The 16,166-nt window shown below is 48.5% G+C and overlaps 6 protein-coding genes across 6 annotated transcripts; 2 read left to right on the top strand and 4 right to left on the bottom strand.

Moving 5' to 3' along the window:
• Window positions 1–105: 105 nt before the first annotated feature.
• On the top strand, window positions 106–1,747 carry F5147DRAFT_789634 (uncharacterized protein; the record flags this gene model as incomplete). The annotated part of the gene is made up of 5 exons (XM_041443026.1): window positions 106–182; window positions 296–321; window positions 502–574; window positions 650–1,022; window positions 1,045–1,747. 5 exons carry the CDS (start codon window positions 106–108, stop codon window positions 1,396–1,398), a joined length of 903 nt encoding a protein of 300 aa, XP_041285474.1. The 3' UTR covers window positions 1,399–1,747.
• On the bottom strand, window positions 1,381–3,526 carry F5147DRAFT_727142 (uncharacterized protein). Its single transcript, XM_041439236.1, has 3 exons — window positions 3,401–3,526; window positions 1,729–1,973; window positions 1,381–1,666 (listed from the first exon to the last, which is right to left on the bottom strand). Exons 1-2 carry the CDS (start codon window positions 3,489–3,491, stop codon window positions 1,774–1,776), a joined length of 291 nt encoding a protein of 96 aa, XP_041285473.1. The 5' UTR covers window positions 3,492–3,526; the 3' UTR covers window positions 1,381–1,666; window positions 1,729–1,773.
• A 2,246-nt stretch (window positions 3,527–5,772) lies between these two features.
• F5147DRAFT_727134 (uncharacterized protein) lies at window positions 5,773–6,687 on the bottom strand. Its single transcript, XM_041439235.1, has 5 exons — window positions 6,593–6,687; window positions 6,418–6,543; window positions 6,229–6,365; window positions 6,083–6,176; window positions 5,773–6,025 (listed from the first exon to the last, which is right to left on the bottom strand). Exons 1-5 carry the CDS (start codon window positions 6,639–6,641, stop codon window positions 5,784–5,786), a joined length of 648 nt encoding a protein of 215 aa, XP_041285472.1. The 5' UTR covers window positions 6,642–6,687; the 3' UTR covers window positions 5,773–5,783.
• A 2,929-nt stretch (window positions 6,688–9,616) lies between these two features.
• F5147DRAFT_727128 (uncharacterized protein) lies at window positions 9,617–10,027 on the top strand. The gene has a single exon (XM_041439234.1). It carries the CDS (start codon window positions 9,679–9,681, stop codon window positions 9,937–9,939), a length of 261 nt encoding a protein of 86 aa, XP_041285471.1. The 5' UTR covers window positions 9,617–9,678; the 3' UTR covers window positions 9,940–10,027.
• On the bottom strand, window positions 9,887–12,905 carry F5147DRAFT_841329 (uncharacterized protein; the record flags this gene model as incomplete). Its single annotated transcript, XM_041444366.1, has 9 exons — window positions 9,887–10,254; window positions 10,311–10,427; window positions 10,483–10,548; window positions 10,604–10,669; window positions 10,725–10,776; window positions 10,897–10,961; window positions 11,023–11,107; window positions 11,472–11,779; window positions 11,831–12,905. The coding sequence occupies 8 exons, from the start codon at window positions 12,903–12,905 to the stop codon at window positions 10,381–10,383; spliced, it is 1,764 nt and encodes a 587-aa protein (XP_041285470.1). The 3' UTR covers window positions 9,887–10,254; window positions 10,311–10,380.
• Window positions 12,906–14,107: 1,202 nt separating this feature from the next.
• F5147DRAFT_727121 (uncharacterized protein) lies at window positions 14,108–14,442 on the bottom strand. The gene is made up of 2 exons (XM_041439233.1): window positions 14,214–14,442; window positions 14,108–14,183 (listed from the first exon to the last, which is right to left on the bottom strand). Exons 1-2 carry the CDS (start codon window positions 14,371–14,373, stop codon window positions 14,122–14,124), a joined length of 222 nt encoding a protein of 73 aa, XP_041285469.1. The 5' UTR covers window positions 14,374–14,442; the 3' UTR covers window positions 14,108–14,121.
• Between the last annotated feature and the right edge of the window lie 1,724 nt (window positions 14,443–16,166).

Below are 16,166 nucleotides of genomic sequence, written 5' to 3'. Positions count from 1 at the left end.
GCTTTAAGCCTCCACACCTTGTCGGAGCGCTACTGGTGAACATGACGTAAAGTTTGCCACAGGTCTCCGAGCAGGACGCTTGGAATGGCAGCATGCTAGTGAGCAATGTTTGAGATTCTTCGGAGCACCACGTCAGCCATGCGTTTAAGAATAGTAAGATCTGTACATGGTCTCGTTCTACGGTGAGCTCACATCGGGTGAGAATTTATCGAGACCACCATAATTATGAAGGAAGTTAGCAGGCGATGGCACACACCAATCATTATTGATCAGCGACAACCTGTGACCTCGCCAGGAAAATGGCGGGGAGCACTAAGACAGGTCGGAAGATATAACAGGACGAAATTGTGTATTTCCAGACCGTTATACGGATGAGCAGATGAGGGTCAATGGGAGACCCGACTCGGCGTAAAGTGATATAATCAGCAGGAAAAGGTCACGTGTCGTATGATGTGTAAGCGTATAGTAAGCGTTCAGCTTACACGTGACAACCGTGAACAGAATCATCTGGGAGCAAGTGTCTGGGAAGCGTTTCTGCTGCATCATTCTTGAAGTTGTCCTCTGGCCTACATATGTAAGCTTCTCTGACATTCTGGATCACATAAATCTACATCTTGCTCGTTTCATGAACTCTATGATAATGCGACAGTTATTCTGAGTTTCTCGAGACAGCTAATGTCGGTGAAAAAATCAAAGCCACCTTGGCTGCTCCTGACTTTGGAGGCGCCTCCGTTACCATTCCCTTCAAACTCGACGTCATACCCCTGCTTGACAAGCTTTCGCCAGCCGCTGAAGCTATCGGAGCTATGAACACCATTATACCGGCCACCGAAGGAGAAAACCGCATGCTCCATGGTGGCAACACCGACTGGCTCGGCATTCGTGAATCCATCCGCTCTCGTGCGCCATCTATCGGTGCATCCGCTGCCGCCCTCGTTGTCGGCGCAGGAGGAACTGCTAGAGCCGCCATCTTTGCGCTTCAGTCCTTGGGAGCTCAACGCATCTACCTGTTCAGCCGAAGCGTTACCTGACGCCCCCGTCAAGCTGATCGAGACCCTTGATGTATGGCCTGCTGAGGGGCCTGCACCAACTGTCATCGTATCCACCGTCCCAGCAAGTGCGACAACTACCGACAGCACTAACCCAGGTGCCGTACTCCTTCCGTTGGCGTTGTTTGACGCGACCGTGAACGGCGCGGTCGTGGACATGGCATACAAACCTGCAGAGACACATCTTCTCACGCTCGCGAAGAGTGCAGCTCCCAATTGGGCAAGGGTTGTGGGGGTTGAGGTGCTCCTGGAGCAAGGTTATGCGCAATTCGAAACTTGGATGGGACGCAGATGCCCGAAGCATGTCGTGTCGAAGAGTGTGGTGGAGAAATATTTTGCAGCTGCCTAGGTGGATTTGTGTCTGTATCTGGTTGTTAAAAGGTTGTTGATTAGCTTGGTATCAATACATGTATGTTGTACGATCTAAATGGCTATCGATGCAATTTGTTTCAAAGTTCCGAATTCTCTACTACACAGGAGGGAGGGCATTTATCTTCGACCAATCCGGGATAGAACAGTCCTGCACCGTCCCTTCCCCCTTTCCTCCCGTTTTATTCTCTGTTGAGCCTCTGATATCATCAACTCCAAAACGACTGTCCTCTTTCTTTGTGTTCTGGCTAGGGGAGACTAGATCAACTCACCACATTCTCCTCTATCAGCATGTTTTGTAGACACTCACTTCTTTTTGCTACGCTGTTTATTATCCTAGTCGTGCCCGTCGTACTCAATACCCGACCCGAGTTCCTTGCGCTTCTTGTCTGGTGCAAAAGGTACAATGCGTAAATGAAAAAATGACAAATAAGTTATACCTACCTCCAGTGCCTGGGCCGTCATACCCAGGATATAGTACGAAGTCAGTCTTCAGCTCCTTGCGCTCTTCTAGGAGGTCACGTTGAAAGTTCGTGTCAAGTTCCCGTCGCTCAACTGAGTGGTACATTGGCATCTGAGTGAATATGATACTGCTGATGATCGTGGATACTCACAAGAACGTTTCGAGATGGCTCCAGGCGTGGGTGACGCTGCAGCAAGAATGACGAAAGATATAAGTGCGCTCAGGAGTACAGGAAGCTGCATGTTTAGGGATGAGATGAGTGACTATTCGTTCGGATGAGGACTTTTTATACATTCTCGGGCCCCTAGGGGTCCGCTCGATTCCACCGACGAAGATTGCACACATGTCCAGATCGTGGTAGGCTAGGTAACGTTTGGTAGTGTGTGAGGAGCTGCCACGTCATAACCAGGCCATGCATGGATGAAAACTCAAACATGTTGTCATGATTGCCAACATCTTTTGCAGTTATCAAGTGGAATTTAGTTTTGCCAATCTACAATGGAAAGATAAATCGAGATGGCCAAAGGTTAGGTACTTAAAGCTTCACACCTTCAAGTTGTCAAGTGAATGTGTCATATTTGCCACGGGTCTCCGAGCACAACATTTGAAATGGCAGCACACTTGAGTGAGTGATGTTTATTCGAAGTACCACGTCAGCCATGCGTTTGGGGATAGTAAGATCTGTACATCGTCTCGTTCTACGACAAGCTCAGATGGGTCGAACAAACCGAACAGGAAAAGGATCCCTAGTAACCCTAAAACATTTTGAGGACTCACACTGTCAATGTTTCTGTTGTGAACCATCGGTGTGTTTTGTAGACATACACTTGTAAGGATTGCCTATCACGCACGGATAGGGTATAGCACGGGTACACCCGCGGGTCGGAAGATCAACACCCGGTGTGGCCCATACCCGTGCTATACCCTACGCACGGATTATGACTAGGCGCGCTCGAAACTGTCCACGTGACTCACCACATCACTCTTCGCATGTTTCTCTTACATCTCCTTTTCACTCACTTTCGTTATCTCACCTTGTGCTCAAACTTCACGATTTCCTTCTGGCCTAGTCAAGTATTCGAAAACGTGTATATACTTATACTCCCCATGTACACTCATACCTACAGCGAATCCTATACTCAGACCCCCGCTCCAAGAACCTCAGAAAGTTTTTAGAATGTGTTTGTTTCAAACGTCTCGTTATCTGTCTCATCATTTGCTCTCGTTTCGTATCTAATCTAACTTTGCTCACATACCCGACCCGAGTTCCTCGCGCTTCTTGTCTGGTGCAAAAGGTGCGATGCGTAAATGAATAAACGACAAATAAGTAATACCCCCACCTTCAGTGCCTGGGCCATACCAAGCATAGTATGCTGTGAAGTCCTCCTCGCGCTTCTTGTCCTCTTCTAGGAGATCACGTTGAAAGTTCGTGTCAAGTTCTCCTCGTTCCCCTCGTTCGACTGAGTGGTACATCGGCACCTGAATGAATATGATGCTGCTGACGATCGTGAATACTCACAAGAACGTTTCGAGATGGCTCCAGGCGTAGGTGACGCTGCAGCAAGAATGGCGAAAGATATAAGTGCGCTCAGGAGTACAGAAAGCTGCATGTTTAGGGATAAGAGAAGTGACTACTCGTTCGGACGTGTCGTACTAAAAGTCCGAGAGGACTTTTTATACATTCTCGGGGGTCCTCCGAGTCTTTCACCGACCAAGATCGCACACATGTCCAAAACGTGGTAGGCGGATCTCAGCCACGACTTGTCGAGGTGAGCACCGTCACGATACAGCATGCAATATCTGATATGGAGCCGAGACCCAGTGACAGATAAACAGTTTCGATAAAACAGCTGTGATGAGTTGCGTGGCAGTTGCCCAGTGACTGATACAAATGAGTCTCAGGCTGCAGCAAAAGCTTCATCGCCATGAGTAAATGTTTTGTAGTGTGTGAGGAGCCGCCACGTCGTAAACCCATGCATGGATAAATATTCAAACATGTTGTCATGATTTCCAGCGTATTTTGTAGTCGTTTAGTTTTGCAAATCTACAATGGAAGGATAAAGGGGCCAGGTGAAATTGACGCGGCCCTGCCGCGGTCGTGACGCGCCTGTGACGCGGCACTGTAACAAATTCCTAGGTACGGATCATGTTCAAACAACTTCATATGTCATTCCAAACACTTTGAAATCCTCGTTAATGATCAACATATGAATGTCTGCCTGCGTACAGGCTCTATAGTGCTGTATTCACTTCTCACCAAATTTACAGTGCTTGTCCTCTGTTCACACTACTAGTATGCATATATGATCTTGCGCGTCAGTCTTGTATTGTTGCATTACCTCTAATTCGTTCATCTATGTTGGTTTTCAGACGCAGTGTCAAGTGTTGTCTCACTGTGTCAAGCCTCAACCTCACCCCGTCAAGTTCGATCCATTCTCTATACTCTGCACCATCACGTCAAGCCTCAACCATGTCATGTCAGAAGCCTCGTTTAGGCTGGGTCAAGCACCACTCACACCACGACGAGTTCTCCCAAATATCTTCGCAGTCTCTGTACTAATATCAACATCCACACTCTATGCCACGTCAAGGCCTACTATCAGTGCCGCGTCAACCATAGCACATACCGCATCAGTGCCGCGTCAAATTTTCAAACCTTGTCCATGTCGCGTCAAACTTCACTGCCGCGTCAAACTTCACTCATGCCGCGTCAAACCCTTATTCAGTGATAGCTCTGATGCTACATCTTTGGATGTCTGCAGACAAGTTATCCGAAGCTGTAATTCCTTCTCCGCCGGCTGAAGAATGTCCGGCTGTTAAACGTCGATGTGCTCCACAGGCAATGATCGTGAACTCATCCAACTTGATCTGGAAGTCGAATGTACATAGAACATATAGGAATGGCGCATCAGTGGCCACGTCAAGGCTCGTTAGTGCCGCGTCACATGCGCGTCACGCCGCGTCACAGCTGCGTCACCGCCGCGTCACGACCGCGTTATAAGACTCGCTGAGGTTGGCCATGCTACTATGATGTCTCCAGTCCACATGCGCGAAGCAATCCTTGCCAACCCGGCATTCCAAGGGAGGGGTTGTAATGGATCATCTACAATACCAGTAGGAGAACAATCACAGCCTCTCTCCCTGTTACGCCCTAATTCGGTCAAAGCGTCATTGCGGGCATGAGCAGTGATGTCGATTGATCCCCAGCCTAGGTCGGTATGCGATCTAAGTTCTGAAAGAAGAGTTACATTATTATGAGTGGGCTTCACATGGTGATGATCTGGCGTGGGCCATTGATTTATGGAGTCCTGGAGCGCAGTGAGTTGATGGATCGTAGACTCCTGGAATGTAGAGATATCCTAGAAAATACTTGTAACCATGTCACTGATGTCTCCTCTCGTATCCGGAGAGAGTTTTTGATGCAGTACGCTGCCACATTGGAGAATCGCCTTGTGACGGTCGAGAGACTTTGCCATGAAGTCATGAAAAGCTAGAACAGACGAGTCAATGCACTCGAGGTGCTGACCATATTCCATCCATCATATCATGGTTTACTCGAAGAGCCTCATCGGGTGAGAATTTATCGAGACCACCATGATTATCAAGAAAGTTAGTAGGCCATGGTGCACACCAATTATTGATCAGCGACAACCATTTGGGTTTAGTGGCCTTGGGGAATAGGATGATTCAAGAGCAAGTGTCTAGGAAGCGGTTCTGTTTATCCTCTGGCCTAGATATGTAAGCTTGTCTGACGTTCTGGATCACATAAATCTACATCTCGCTCGGTTCATGAACTCTATGATAATGCGACAGTTATTCTAAGACACCAATAACCGCCCTCCTCCTCCCACGGTATTCTTGAACAAGTGCAGTGAGCAGGTAGGCAAGCAGTATGATATTTCTCATTCCTCATCGCTTTTTGGTCTTGGGAGGTTAACCGTATCTGGGTAGCGAGTGACCTCGGTTTCAGCAATATGGACGGAGTTTTTGATAGACCAATCCCATATTTTGTCGAAGTTCCTGCATCGATGACGGGTGCTGAAGTCAGGGATAGGGTGGATCTTTCCCTGCACCCAGTACCATGTGATCATCGTCGTGTCGGCATGGCACATAATATTCTGCCTTAACATTTCGACGCAGTGATCTGGACCGTAACGATATACCATAAGCAATAGTGCTTCGAGGCAGAAATAATATTCACCGATATGCGCACGAAGTACTCTTGGGGTGGTTTGGAACAGAGGTTCTTTAATGGACTCGTAATACTCCGACCAAGAGGCTTGGCGAAGCAAGTTCTACACTAGTGTGAGCCAAGAATGAACATATTATCGATGCAGTATAGCTTACCACGCAATGCAATTGGTGGATGGCTTCCATAAAACCAATGTACTGTCCACCGATTGTTTCTGGATACCTGGCTTTCCAAGGCAATTCTGCCTCGGTTGTGCCTCCTTTGAGTATGTCTTCACGGGTCATTTGAGTTACTGGGTTTTACGGTGGACAATTTATAATTAGCATAGCGAGACAACAACGCACAATTATTAGCTATCCCATTCCAAGCGGCATCAATTTCTGGCGAAGGGGGACCACGATAGATAGAAGGAAACTCGTAGGATCCGTTAAACCTTATAATTACGGGCTCGACAGCAACACTTGCTACAGCTGTGACAAGATCATAAACTATACTGTTCGATGCGATCCTTCCACTTACAGTATATACTAGGTGTGTCGTTGATCAGCTGAGTTGAAGGCGTACGCATCCATAGCGCAAAAGAGAGAATCGATGTGCAAATAAGTACGCCATGGGACAACCACAGGCGAAGGGTATGTGACTTGAGATGAGATTCTGCACCGAACCTTTTTGCTAGTTTCTCATCGTCGTCGACAGTATCTATAGGAGAGTACTGCGAGAAAAATTTGATCATGACCTTTGGGTAAAGTAACACCGTGTATTGCTGCCAGTGAATACGAGGGAGAAGGGGCAGAGCTGGGGTCTGGGTTTAAGCTTAGCCTATAAATTCGTGCGTGACGGAGGCTATCGAAAATATGCTGCACCTGGTCATATCATACGTAGCGTGCATTGTATGGATGTGGATGAATTATGATGCATGAATCACGCGCACGGCCCGGTGTCTGGCCCGGCACTTCATAACCAGCTATGCCTCGACACACGTGGTTGCTGCCAGCAGAGAGAGTACCAGATAGCGTCACAGTTGACGCGTCTATTTGATACAAACACGTCCTTTCGATTCAGAAGTGGCTGCGTACTGCCGACGTGGCGGCTATTCGAAACGTTACGCTCCCTGAACGTTATCGCATAGTTGATGTAACACTAGACACCAACTGAGACAGCTGTCTGCAAGCCAAAGGAATCGAGAATGTGAAGATTCTATAATCATGAAACTGAATTTGATGATCAAGGCCGTCACAGAAATCACGGATGTTCTTGATGTGTGGGCATTCGTTCTAGGATGTCCTAGTGTCAAGCTAATGACTGAGAGTGTTCACGCCAAGGTCTTCTTCCACACCAATAATCGCCGCCAACTTTGTCACCCTTTTCCTCCTCGTTCACTCGTATCTGTTCTAGTACATGAATGTGTGTTGCCGTGGTGATTTTGTTTCATAATAGGACAGGATGGAAACGAGCGGACGGACTCGGACAAAAGCTAGATAATAAACAAGTGTATACTTCAGTCTCGTACTCGTCACGGTGATGCAGCCGATTGAAGTGTTAGTAACTTGATTTGTATATATTCGTATGAGCTGTACTCACCATGTTGGTCAATAAACAAACAACAGGTGCCGGTGAGACAGGAATCGCGAGGAGAACAAGCATAATAGTCCTTGATCGTGTGGGCAATTGGACTTCGAATACTACTTATGCAGAATCATCCGATGGTAATTGTCAAATTTATATCTGCCAAATCGATGAGAATCGTGTCCATAAGCATATGTAGGATATAAAAGCTGGTCGTCACCTACAGTGTTCCCCCATCCTCAGAGATATCATCCTATTGACTCCTCAGGATCCCATATCACCTCGCACAGAAGATGCATTTCTCCCCCTTCGCCGTTGTTGTTGCTTTGACAACATCTATGTTTGTCGGTGCATGTTTGACCAAGGGACAATCATGCATAATAGACGAGGCTTGCTGCGATGACTCGATTTGTGACTTTGGTAGCGTAAGTATGAGCAGGTCGCTGTGCAACCAGTATTTAACCATATGACTCACCTGCACCCCTTAGGATGGACAATTGATTTGCATGCAGCCACGGCCGCCGCTTGAAAATTGAGCTGGCAGCATGTTGCGACAGTGTGTCATGAATTTCTGTTTTCGCTTTGTTATCGTGGCTGATACTATGGTGCAATACCTAGTTCGGAGTCAATCAGTACCTAGTCGTTTTTTTTTGGAAAAAAATCGTACTTGCTTGAGTAGATGTAATTTAAATTAAGTCGAAATCGAGAAATTTTCATAAATCACACCTGCCTAGTATGGGGTGTGGTCACGCTATGTAACGAGCGCGGCTGTTCCGAGCTGCCTGCATTTCCTCTGTACTTAAGGCGTCTCACACTCTTTACTGATGCCGCGAGCTCAAGAGATACGTTCGGCATATTCGTTATCAATAATGCATCTGAGGAAATTCCCAGAGGACTGTAATCTCAGGACCGCGTCGGCCAATGATAGCTAGGCCAAATCCGCGTTCGCAGTCTGTGCCTAAGCAAGCCGGTCTACTAGAACAAGGCCACATCGATAGCGAGGACCGAGGGAGCAAATATTGATTCAGGGATGATCTATACGGAGCGTGACTCGGATACCGTCAAAGCGCGTGGATTCTGGAACATATTATGGGATTGGTTTGACGCACTCTGCACAATATAATGTCAAAGGTTTCGAAAGAGCCTGCAAACATTTGATATTCAATACTCAATACTCAATGGCCGTATCTCCATCTGGTGGGAGAAATTGACTGACATCCCAAGGACAAGCTCCTTCCTCTAGATCTTCAAACCCTTTGTTATCACTTCCTCTCCCGCTCCTTCAAGTTCCAACCGCAATATCTGCTCCTACATCCTATACCTGTTCCCCGTACCTTGTTCTGGCGTATTTGAAGAGAGAGCGCGCAAAGGGCATATGAACAGCCTATTCAACAAACGACTCTTGAGAATGATCCCGTCCAAAGTACTACATCATCAACCACCACGAACGCCACGATTGGAGCAAGGAAAGGACCCAAGATTAACATCATGGGGCGTGGAGTGTCCGAGGTCAACCGGTCGGATCTCAGCTTCCTGCGAGACGCTACTTCTTGTTCGGAAATCACATAGCTCATTCCATGTCCCCGACTCTTCATAACGCTAGATTTGAGGTCCTCAGGCTCCCCACACTTTTGAGCAACAGCCGATGTCGGTGAAAAACTCAAAAGCGACCTTGGCTGCTCCTGACTTTGGAAGCGCCTCAGTTATCATTTTCTTCAAACCCGACGTCATTCCCCTGCTTGACAAGCTATCTGGGCTGTGAATACCATGGGCCATACCGGTCATCGAAGGAGGAAACTGCATCCTTTGGGGAGACAACACCGACTGGCACTGTATTCGTGAATCCATCCGCTCTCGTGCGCCACCTATTAGTGCGCCTGCTGCCGCCCTCGTCATCGGCACAGGACGATTCGCCAGAGCCACCATCATTGCGCTTCAGTCCCTGGGGACTCAACGCATCTACCCGCTCAACCGGACTACAAGCAAGGCGCAGGTGCTCATCGAAGCATTCCTCGACACCCGTCATCAAGCTGATCGAGATGCTTGATGCTTGGCCTGCCGAAGGACCTGCACCAACTGTCATCGTATCCACCGTTCCAGCGACCGTGTCAAATACTAATAGCACTAGCCTGGGATCTGTACTTCCTCCGTCGGCGTTGTTTGATGCGACTGCGAACGGTGTGGTTGTGGACATGGCGTGCAAACCTGCAGAAACACCTCTTCTTACGCTCGCGAAGAGTGTAGCCCCCCAAGTGGGCGAGGGTCGAGGTGCTCCTGGAGCATGGTCATGCGCAATTTGAAACTTGGACGGGATGCAGATGGGCCCGAAGCATGTCGTGTCGAAGAGTGCCTAGGTGAATTTGTGTTTGTTAAGAGGTTGTTTGGTGTATTCCGTATGATCTAGATGGCTATCGATGCAATTTATCGGTATGCGGTTTGTTTCAAAGTTTCGAATTCTCTGCTACATAGGAAGCAGGGCATTCCTCAATCGTTGAATCTTAATCCAGGGCGGAACAGTCCTGCACCGTACCTCCTCTTGTCTTTTATCCTCCGTCGAGTGTCTGATATGATGCACTTCATAATAAAGGAACCTGTCTTCTTTCTACATATTCTTGCTAGGGGAGACTAAATCAATCCACATTTCTATCCTATTGAGGTGTTTTATAGACACCTTCACTTCTTGTTACGTTGAATCCATAGCCATATCAATCGGGTTTATATATGCTAGGCTGTTCGTTTTCCTAGTTGTCGTAAGCGATACGCGACTCGAGTTCATCGCGCTTCTTGCCTGTGCAAAAGGTCCTATGCGTAAATGAGTAAATAGCAAATAAGTTATATCCCACCTCCAGTGGTTGGGACATCGGCATCGTCGTAAGAGATGTGCGACTCAAGTTCCTTGCGCTTCTTGCCTGTACAAAAGGTACCATGGGTAAATGAATAAATGGCATATAATTTATACACCACCTCCAGTGGTTGGGACATCGGCATCGTCGTAAGAGATGTGCGACTCGAGTTCCTTGCGCTTCTTGCCTGTACAAAAGGTACCATGAGTAAATGAATAAATGGCATATAAGTTATACCCCACCTCCAGTACTTGGGACGTCGGCATCGTCATAAGAGATATGCGACTCGAGTTCCTTGCGCTTCTTGCCTGTACAAAGGCACCATACATAAATGAATAAATGGCGAATAAGTTACACCCCACCTCCGGTGATAGGAACGTCGGCATCGTCGTAAGAGATATGCGACTCGAGTTCCTTGGGCTTTTTGCTCTCTACTAGGAGATCACGTCGAAAGTTCGTGTCAAGCGAGTCTCGCTCGACTGAGTGGTGCATTGTGGCATATGAGTGAATATGATACTGCTGATGATCATGAATACTCACAGGAACGTTTCGAAATGGCTCCAGGCGTGGGTGACGCTGTAGCAAGAATGACGAAAGATATAAGCGCGCTCAGGAGCACAGAAAGCTGCATGGTCAGGGATGAGAGTGATGATTCACGCTGGAAATCTGAGGGAATCTTTTATACATTCTCGCAGGGCTGCTCCATTTTAGCCTCCTCCACAAACGATCGCACACATATCCAGACCGTGGCCAACAGACCTTGGCGAGGAGCTGTCAGAATTTCAAGGTATAGCACCGCATACAGCATGCACATCAGGAAAACCCTCCCATATAGACTTAGATAGATTAGACGTTCTTAGACAAATTTTCGCAAGCTGTGAAATTTTATAGTAGCTAGCTCTAAGACCAATAGTATAGTGCAAGCTAATGATAATCATTGGCAACTAGCGCAGTGTTGCAAAACTGTATCGATCTAAGTATGTATTTACATAGAATGATGAACACTCGTCAAGAACGTTAGCAGAGGTCCATTCACGAGGAGCTACAGAGCCGAAATGCGGAATCAAATGGGCACTACAACGAATATTGCTGATTGGTATGATGCTGGCCATTCGTTCTCCATTTTTAACGACACGCGAGACCTTGTGCAGGCCGTGATCTCGATCAGGTACACGGAAGGCAGAGAACCATTCGACGTATGCGAGATGTTTCGGAGGCTGAAATGTGGACGGGAAAAGTTGGGGGATGGCTTTGGGAGGTATCGAGAATATGATACGGACTTGCGCAATTCGATATCCTAAATAGTAACCGCTGAGTACCAGTCAACAGCACAATTCAGAGCACTCACCTTTGATGCCAAGTGACCCGCCTGTGCCATCATTAACGAACACGGTATCAAATCGTGGCGCAACACTGTCGGATGTAAATTTTCCTGATCGTCCAGGACGTGCATGGACACTATCGACTGTGACCGGAGGATCCCCATCACCACGAACATTATCCAAGAGCCATTTCACCTTGTGAAAGACCGGTAGTCTTTGAAATGGGATGTGTATATCAGCTGCTCGATCTTCGAGCTGCCTGGCCATAACAGTAGTGTCGACAGGAAGGGTAGCTTTCGCAACATAACGTGCGAGACATTCATTAAAGTGCGTGGCACCATATTCGTTTGCGACCTTGTCCAATGTGACCGCCTTGATGGTAGGATGCTTTGTCATCGTTTGAGTACGACGAAATGTCATTTCTGGGGGACGGGGCTGATGATGCGGACGTGTGGTGTTTTCGACGAGTCTCCACTGAATGTATTTCTCGTGACGTGAAATTTTCTCCCTCCGTTCAAGCCAAGTCGTCATTTGACCAAACTCATTCTTGTGGTTCGTAGAGCGATAAGCATCTTTCGCAAGGTCGATGTGAAGGCGTTCGGTGTATTCGGTATTGTAGTTGTCCGTAGTGCCATACATTCGAATCATGTGAGCGTAGTGAGCTGTGAAGTGGAGTTTTGGCAAGTTGAAGGAATTCCGAATGCCAAGGTCAATAAAGATGTCCTTGTTGTCATGGAAAAGGTTAAGTGCCTCGTCAAGTAAAACCAGCGTCTCAGAGCTGTGACATGGGTACTGAGCAAAATATAAAAAGTCTAGCAGACCACGAACGGCACGGAGGAGTCGAGCGGAAGACATATTATTAGGTAGACTGATGTCGATGATGATGCCGAGCAAGAAACGGCAAATTTGATTATGTTCTGTACCGCTTACACGTGAAAGAGTTGTGATGCCCTTCGTAAATAGTCGAATATGGTGATTTGGGGGGAGGCGTTGACATCGTGCATCAATCTCCGTACTGCCACATGCATCAGAAATAGTGCTGCCGTGGTCCGGTTTGGTCCGGTTCAGAGGGTCCTTGACGAGAACCAAGAACCAAACCATGGTTCGGTTCTTTAAAATTGTCGAACCCAGAACCAGACCATTGAGAACGGTTCTCAATGGTCCAGTCCGGTTCTTGTCTGGTCCGAGTGCGAACTGAACCAAAAATTTTTCAAGCAACAGAAAAAACATTCACAAGACATCTACATGACATTGGGTAGCTAGTCTAACTGCATACCAACTGCATATTCTTCTGCCTCTACTGCTGCTGACACATGTCCATTCTTATTAGTGCTGCCGTGGTCCGGTTCGGTCCGGTTCGGAGGGTCCTAGACGAGAACCAAGAACCGGACCATCGGTTCGGTTCTACAAAATGTCTGAACCCAGAACCGGACCATAGAGAACCGTTCTCTATGGTCCGGTTCGGTTTTTTGGGGGTCCGAACCCAAACCAAACCAAAAAAAAAACTGTAAGAGCACGCAAAAAAACATTGACAAAGTACTAAGTAGTATACATGTTGAGTAACTAATCTAATAACATGGCTGCTCCCCCCCAATTACCATGCGCGAGAGGTATCAGGAGAGTGATTGTGATAACGAGGGGTTGACACAACCAGAAATAGGAAAGCGGCAGCGAAGGATGGCGATCATGAGCATGGGTCGAGGATGGCGGCGAGCAGCAGCAGGAGATGGCAGTGAGCAGCAGCGTGAGATGGTGGCGAGCGCGGGTACCATATACAAATAATAAATTTATTAGACACTGAAACAATAAAACACCATGACGCACCTTTGCAGCTGAGAGAACTCCCCATCTAGAGTCGAGTCTACATGCGCTGCGCGTTTGCGCATGGTGCTGGTGGCATTGGATGTGCTAAGCGGGAGGATGCTGAAGGTAGTGAGAGGGCGCTGAACTTGTCAACTTGATGGCGGGAGGGCTCCAAAGGTAGCGAGAGGGTGCCAAAGGAAGTGAGAGGGTACTGGGAGTTGGGTTGGCACGAGAGGTTCGATCCAAAATATGATGCGACCGGTGGGAACGTTACACATACTTGAGCTCCACAAAGCATGCCAGAGAGAACTCACTGAGTAGCCCAAAACTCGAATGAGACCATGGCGCCACCAAGAGCTACATTCCAGAAAACGGGACCAACTTTCCCGGTGGTGTTGTCAACATGTGGCGTGTCCCGTACATGGGTGGCATGTCCCGTACATGGAGTGCCAACTTGTTGGCCTAGCAGAGCGCATTCAGTTGTGAGAATATGCAATGAGACATGCATATCGATTCACCTTTGGATCCGAAAGTAGGTCATCGAGGCAGGCTGTGAGAGACAGAGGGTGAGAGACAGCGGGGTGAGAGACAGCGGGGTGAGAGACAGCGGGGTGAGAGACAGTGGGCGAGAGCAGCCAGCGGGTGTGTGAGACAGTGAGCAAGAGACAGTGGGTGAGTGAGACACGGCGAGTGAGCCAGCAAAAGCCAGCCAGAAAGAACAGCAAGCGAGTGAGAGGGGATGCGGTGAGGTGGCGGGCATCAACATAGGCGCAGGTGGTGTGGCGTGTGATGGGTCGTGCGCTGGTAGCGATGGGTGCTGGCCCTCGAGGGAGCCATCAGCATTCAGAGCACAAATACACACCTCTGCAGCATAGCGCAAGACACAATCCCTCCAAAATCCACCTTGACCGCGCCTAACACATCCACCTCCAGTAAAAGGTAGTCTTGCGCAGTGTTGTAGCCAGTCCTCAATGAATAGAACCTCCTGTTATAGAGGTGAGCGGGTGAGAGACTTGAGAGTTTAATTAGTTAGTGCTTACCTTCGAAAAGGCTAAATGTAGCTTGATTAATCAACAACGTGAATCCCGAAGACGACAGTTGTTGAAGTGGAAGTGGATAAGGGTTCAGAATGGTTCGGGAAGGCCGAACCAGAACTGGACCGTTTGGGAAGATCTAGAACCGAGAACCGTTTTCCGGTCCGGTTCTGGCTGGCGCGAGAACCATGGACCGAACCGCGGAGAACCGGACCAAAAGTCCGGTTCGAACCATGGTTCTGGACCGGACCGCGGCAGCACTAATTCTTATAGGCTGCCTTCATCAATTGTAGTGTGGAGAAAGTGGATGATGCGAGTGCGTTGCGGCACAGAGTTGATGTGATGCCCGCGCTGGCAGACCCTTCAGTCACTTTGGACGTAGAAGTGGTGCCCTGGATGTGCCAAAAGGCTGTAGAATGTGTCCCAGCCAGTACCGGCCTGTCCAGGTAGATATGTGGCTGGCCGGTGTGTAGAGGTAGGCACAGCCAGTGTACCTTGAACCCGCAAGGTATGTAGCCTGTGTGACCACTCAGGCAGTGTGTAGAGCTAGGACTGGCCGATGTTTCCATATACAAGTGCTCGGCCAGCACTGCTCATACGACCACATATAAGGGTGCTGGCTGGCCATGTAGGGCAGGACCCAGCCTCTGGCCAGCACTCTTATGGACAGTCGTATAGGAGTCTCGGCCGAGCACATAGGGCAGGCACTGGCCAGCTTCACCAGGACCCAGCCTCCAGCCAGCCCTGCTCATACACCTATGTATAGGAGTACTGGCCAACTGTGGTAGGGCAGGGGCCAGCTCAGTGAGGACACATCCTCCGGCCAGCACTTGTATACATGGACGTATAAGAGCCTCGGCCGAGCACATAGAGCAGGTACTGGCCAGCATTTTTCTACATGGTCGTATAGGAGCCCCGGCTGAGCACACAGGGCAGGTACTGGCCAGCTCAGCCATGACATAGCCCCCGGCCAGGACTGTTATACATCCCTGTATAAGAGTCCCAGCCAGGGGTATTGGGCAGGTACTGGCCAGCTTAGCCAGGACACAGCCTCCAGCCAGCACTCTTATATATGATCATATAAGAGCCCTGGCCGAGCACACAGGGCAGGTACTGGGCAGCTCAGCCATGACACAGCCCCCAGCCGGGACTCTTATACTGTGCTGTATAAGAGCCCCGGCTGGGGGTATAGGCCATGTGCTCATTTTACAAGCAGGAGGCTGGCTGAACTGGCCAGTACTTGCACTACATGACCGGTGAAGGTACAACAATTCAGATGGCGAGTCTGAACAATGTTGGGTCTTGCAGAACCTAGCTGCTATTCGACCCTAAAGGGTTTCTGGACCAGGCTCAAGGCTCAGAGAAGAGGAAATATCATGAAAACTTGCTGAGTACTCAGACTCATACTGGTAACTGGTGAAAAGATAACTTGATTATGTAAGCTACAAAAGTGCAAACATAACACTAAGGTAAAAACAGTCTCTGCAAGCCCAGCCAGAAATGAATCCCTACATCTCATGGGAAC

Source organism: Suillus discolor (genome assembly GCF_016758755.1).
Source record: "Suillus discolor strain FC423 chromosome Unknown F5147scaffold_124, whole genome shotgun sequence".
Lineage (NCBI taxonomy): Eukaryota > Fungi > Basidiomycota > Agaricomycetes > Boletales > Suillaceae > Suillus > Suillus discolor.
Note: the sequence above shows the minus strand (reverse complement) of the source record. Positions and strands in the feature narration are given on the sequence as shown.

Bases quoted from the DNA above. Each gene is read 5' to 3' on its own strand.
- F5147DRAFT_727142 (XM_041439236.1), bottom strand. From the start codon at position 3,491: ATGCAGCTTTCTGTACTCCTGAGCGCACTTATATCTTTCGCCATTCTT. The intron at 1,974-3,400 runs GTGAGTATTCAC...TGTACCACTCAG, and splicing joins AGCCATCTCGAAACGTTCTT to TTGAGCGACGGGAACTTGAC.
- F5147DRAFT_727134 (XM_041439235.1), bottom strand. From the start codon at position 6,641: ATGCGTACGCCTTCAACTCAGCTGATCAACGACACACCTAGTATATAC. The intron at 6,544-6,592 runs GTAAGTGGAAGG...ATCTTGTCACAG, and splicing joins CGACACACCTAGTATATACT to CTGTAGCAAGTGTTGCTGTC. The intron at 6,026-6,082 runs GTGAATATTATT...GTTACGGTCCAG, and splicing joins AGTACTTCGTGCGCATATCG to ATCACTGCGTCGAAATGTTA.
- F5147DRAFT_727128 (XM_041439234.1), top strand. From the start codon at position 9,679: ATGCTTGATGCTTGGCCTGCCGAAGGACCTGCACCAACTGTCATCGTA.
- F5147DRAFT_727121 (XM_041439233.1), bottom strand. From the start codon at position 14,373: ATGTTGATGCCCGCCACCTCACCGCATCCCCTCTCACTCGCTTGCTGT. The intron at 14,184-14,213 runs TGTCTCTCACCC...CTCTCACCCCGC, and splicing joins CCCACTGTCTCTCACCCCGC to TGTCTCTCACCCTCTGTCTC.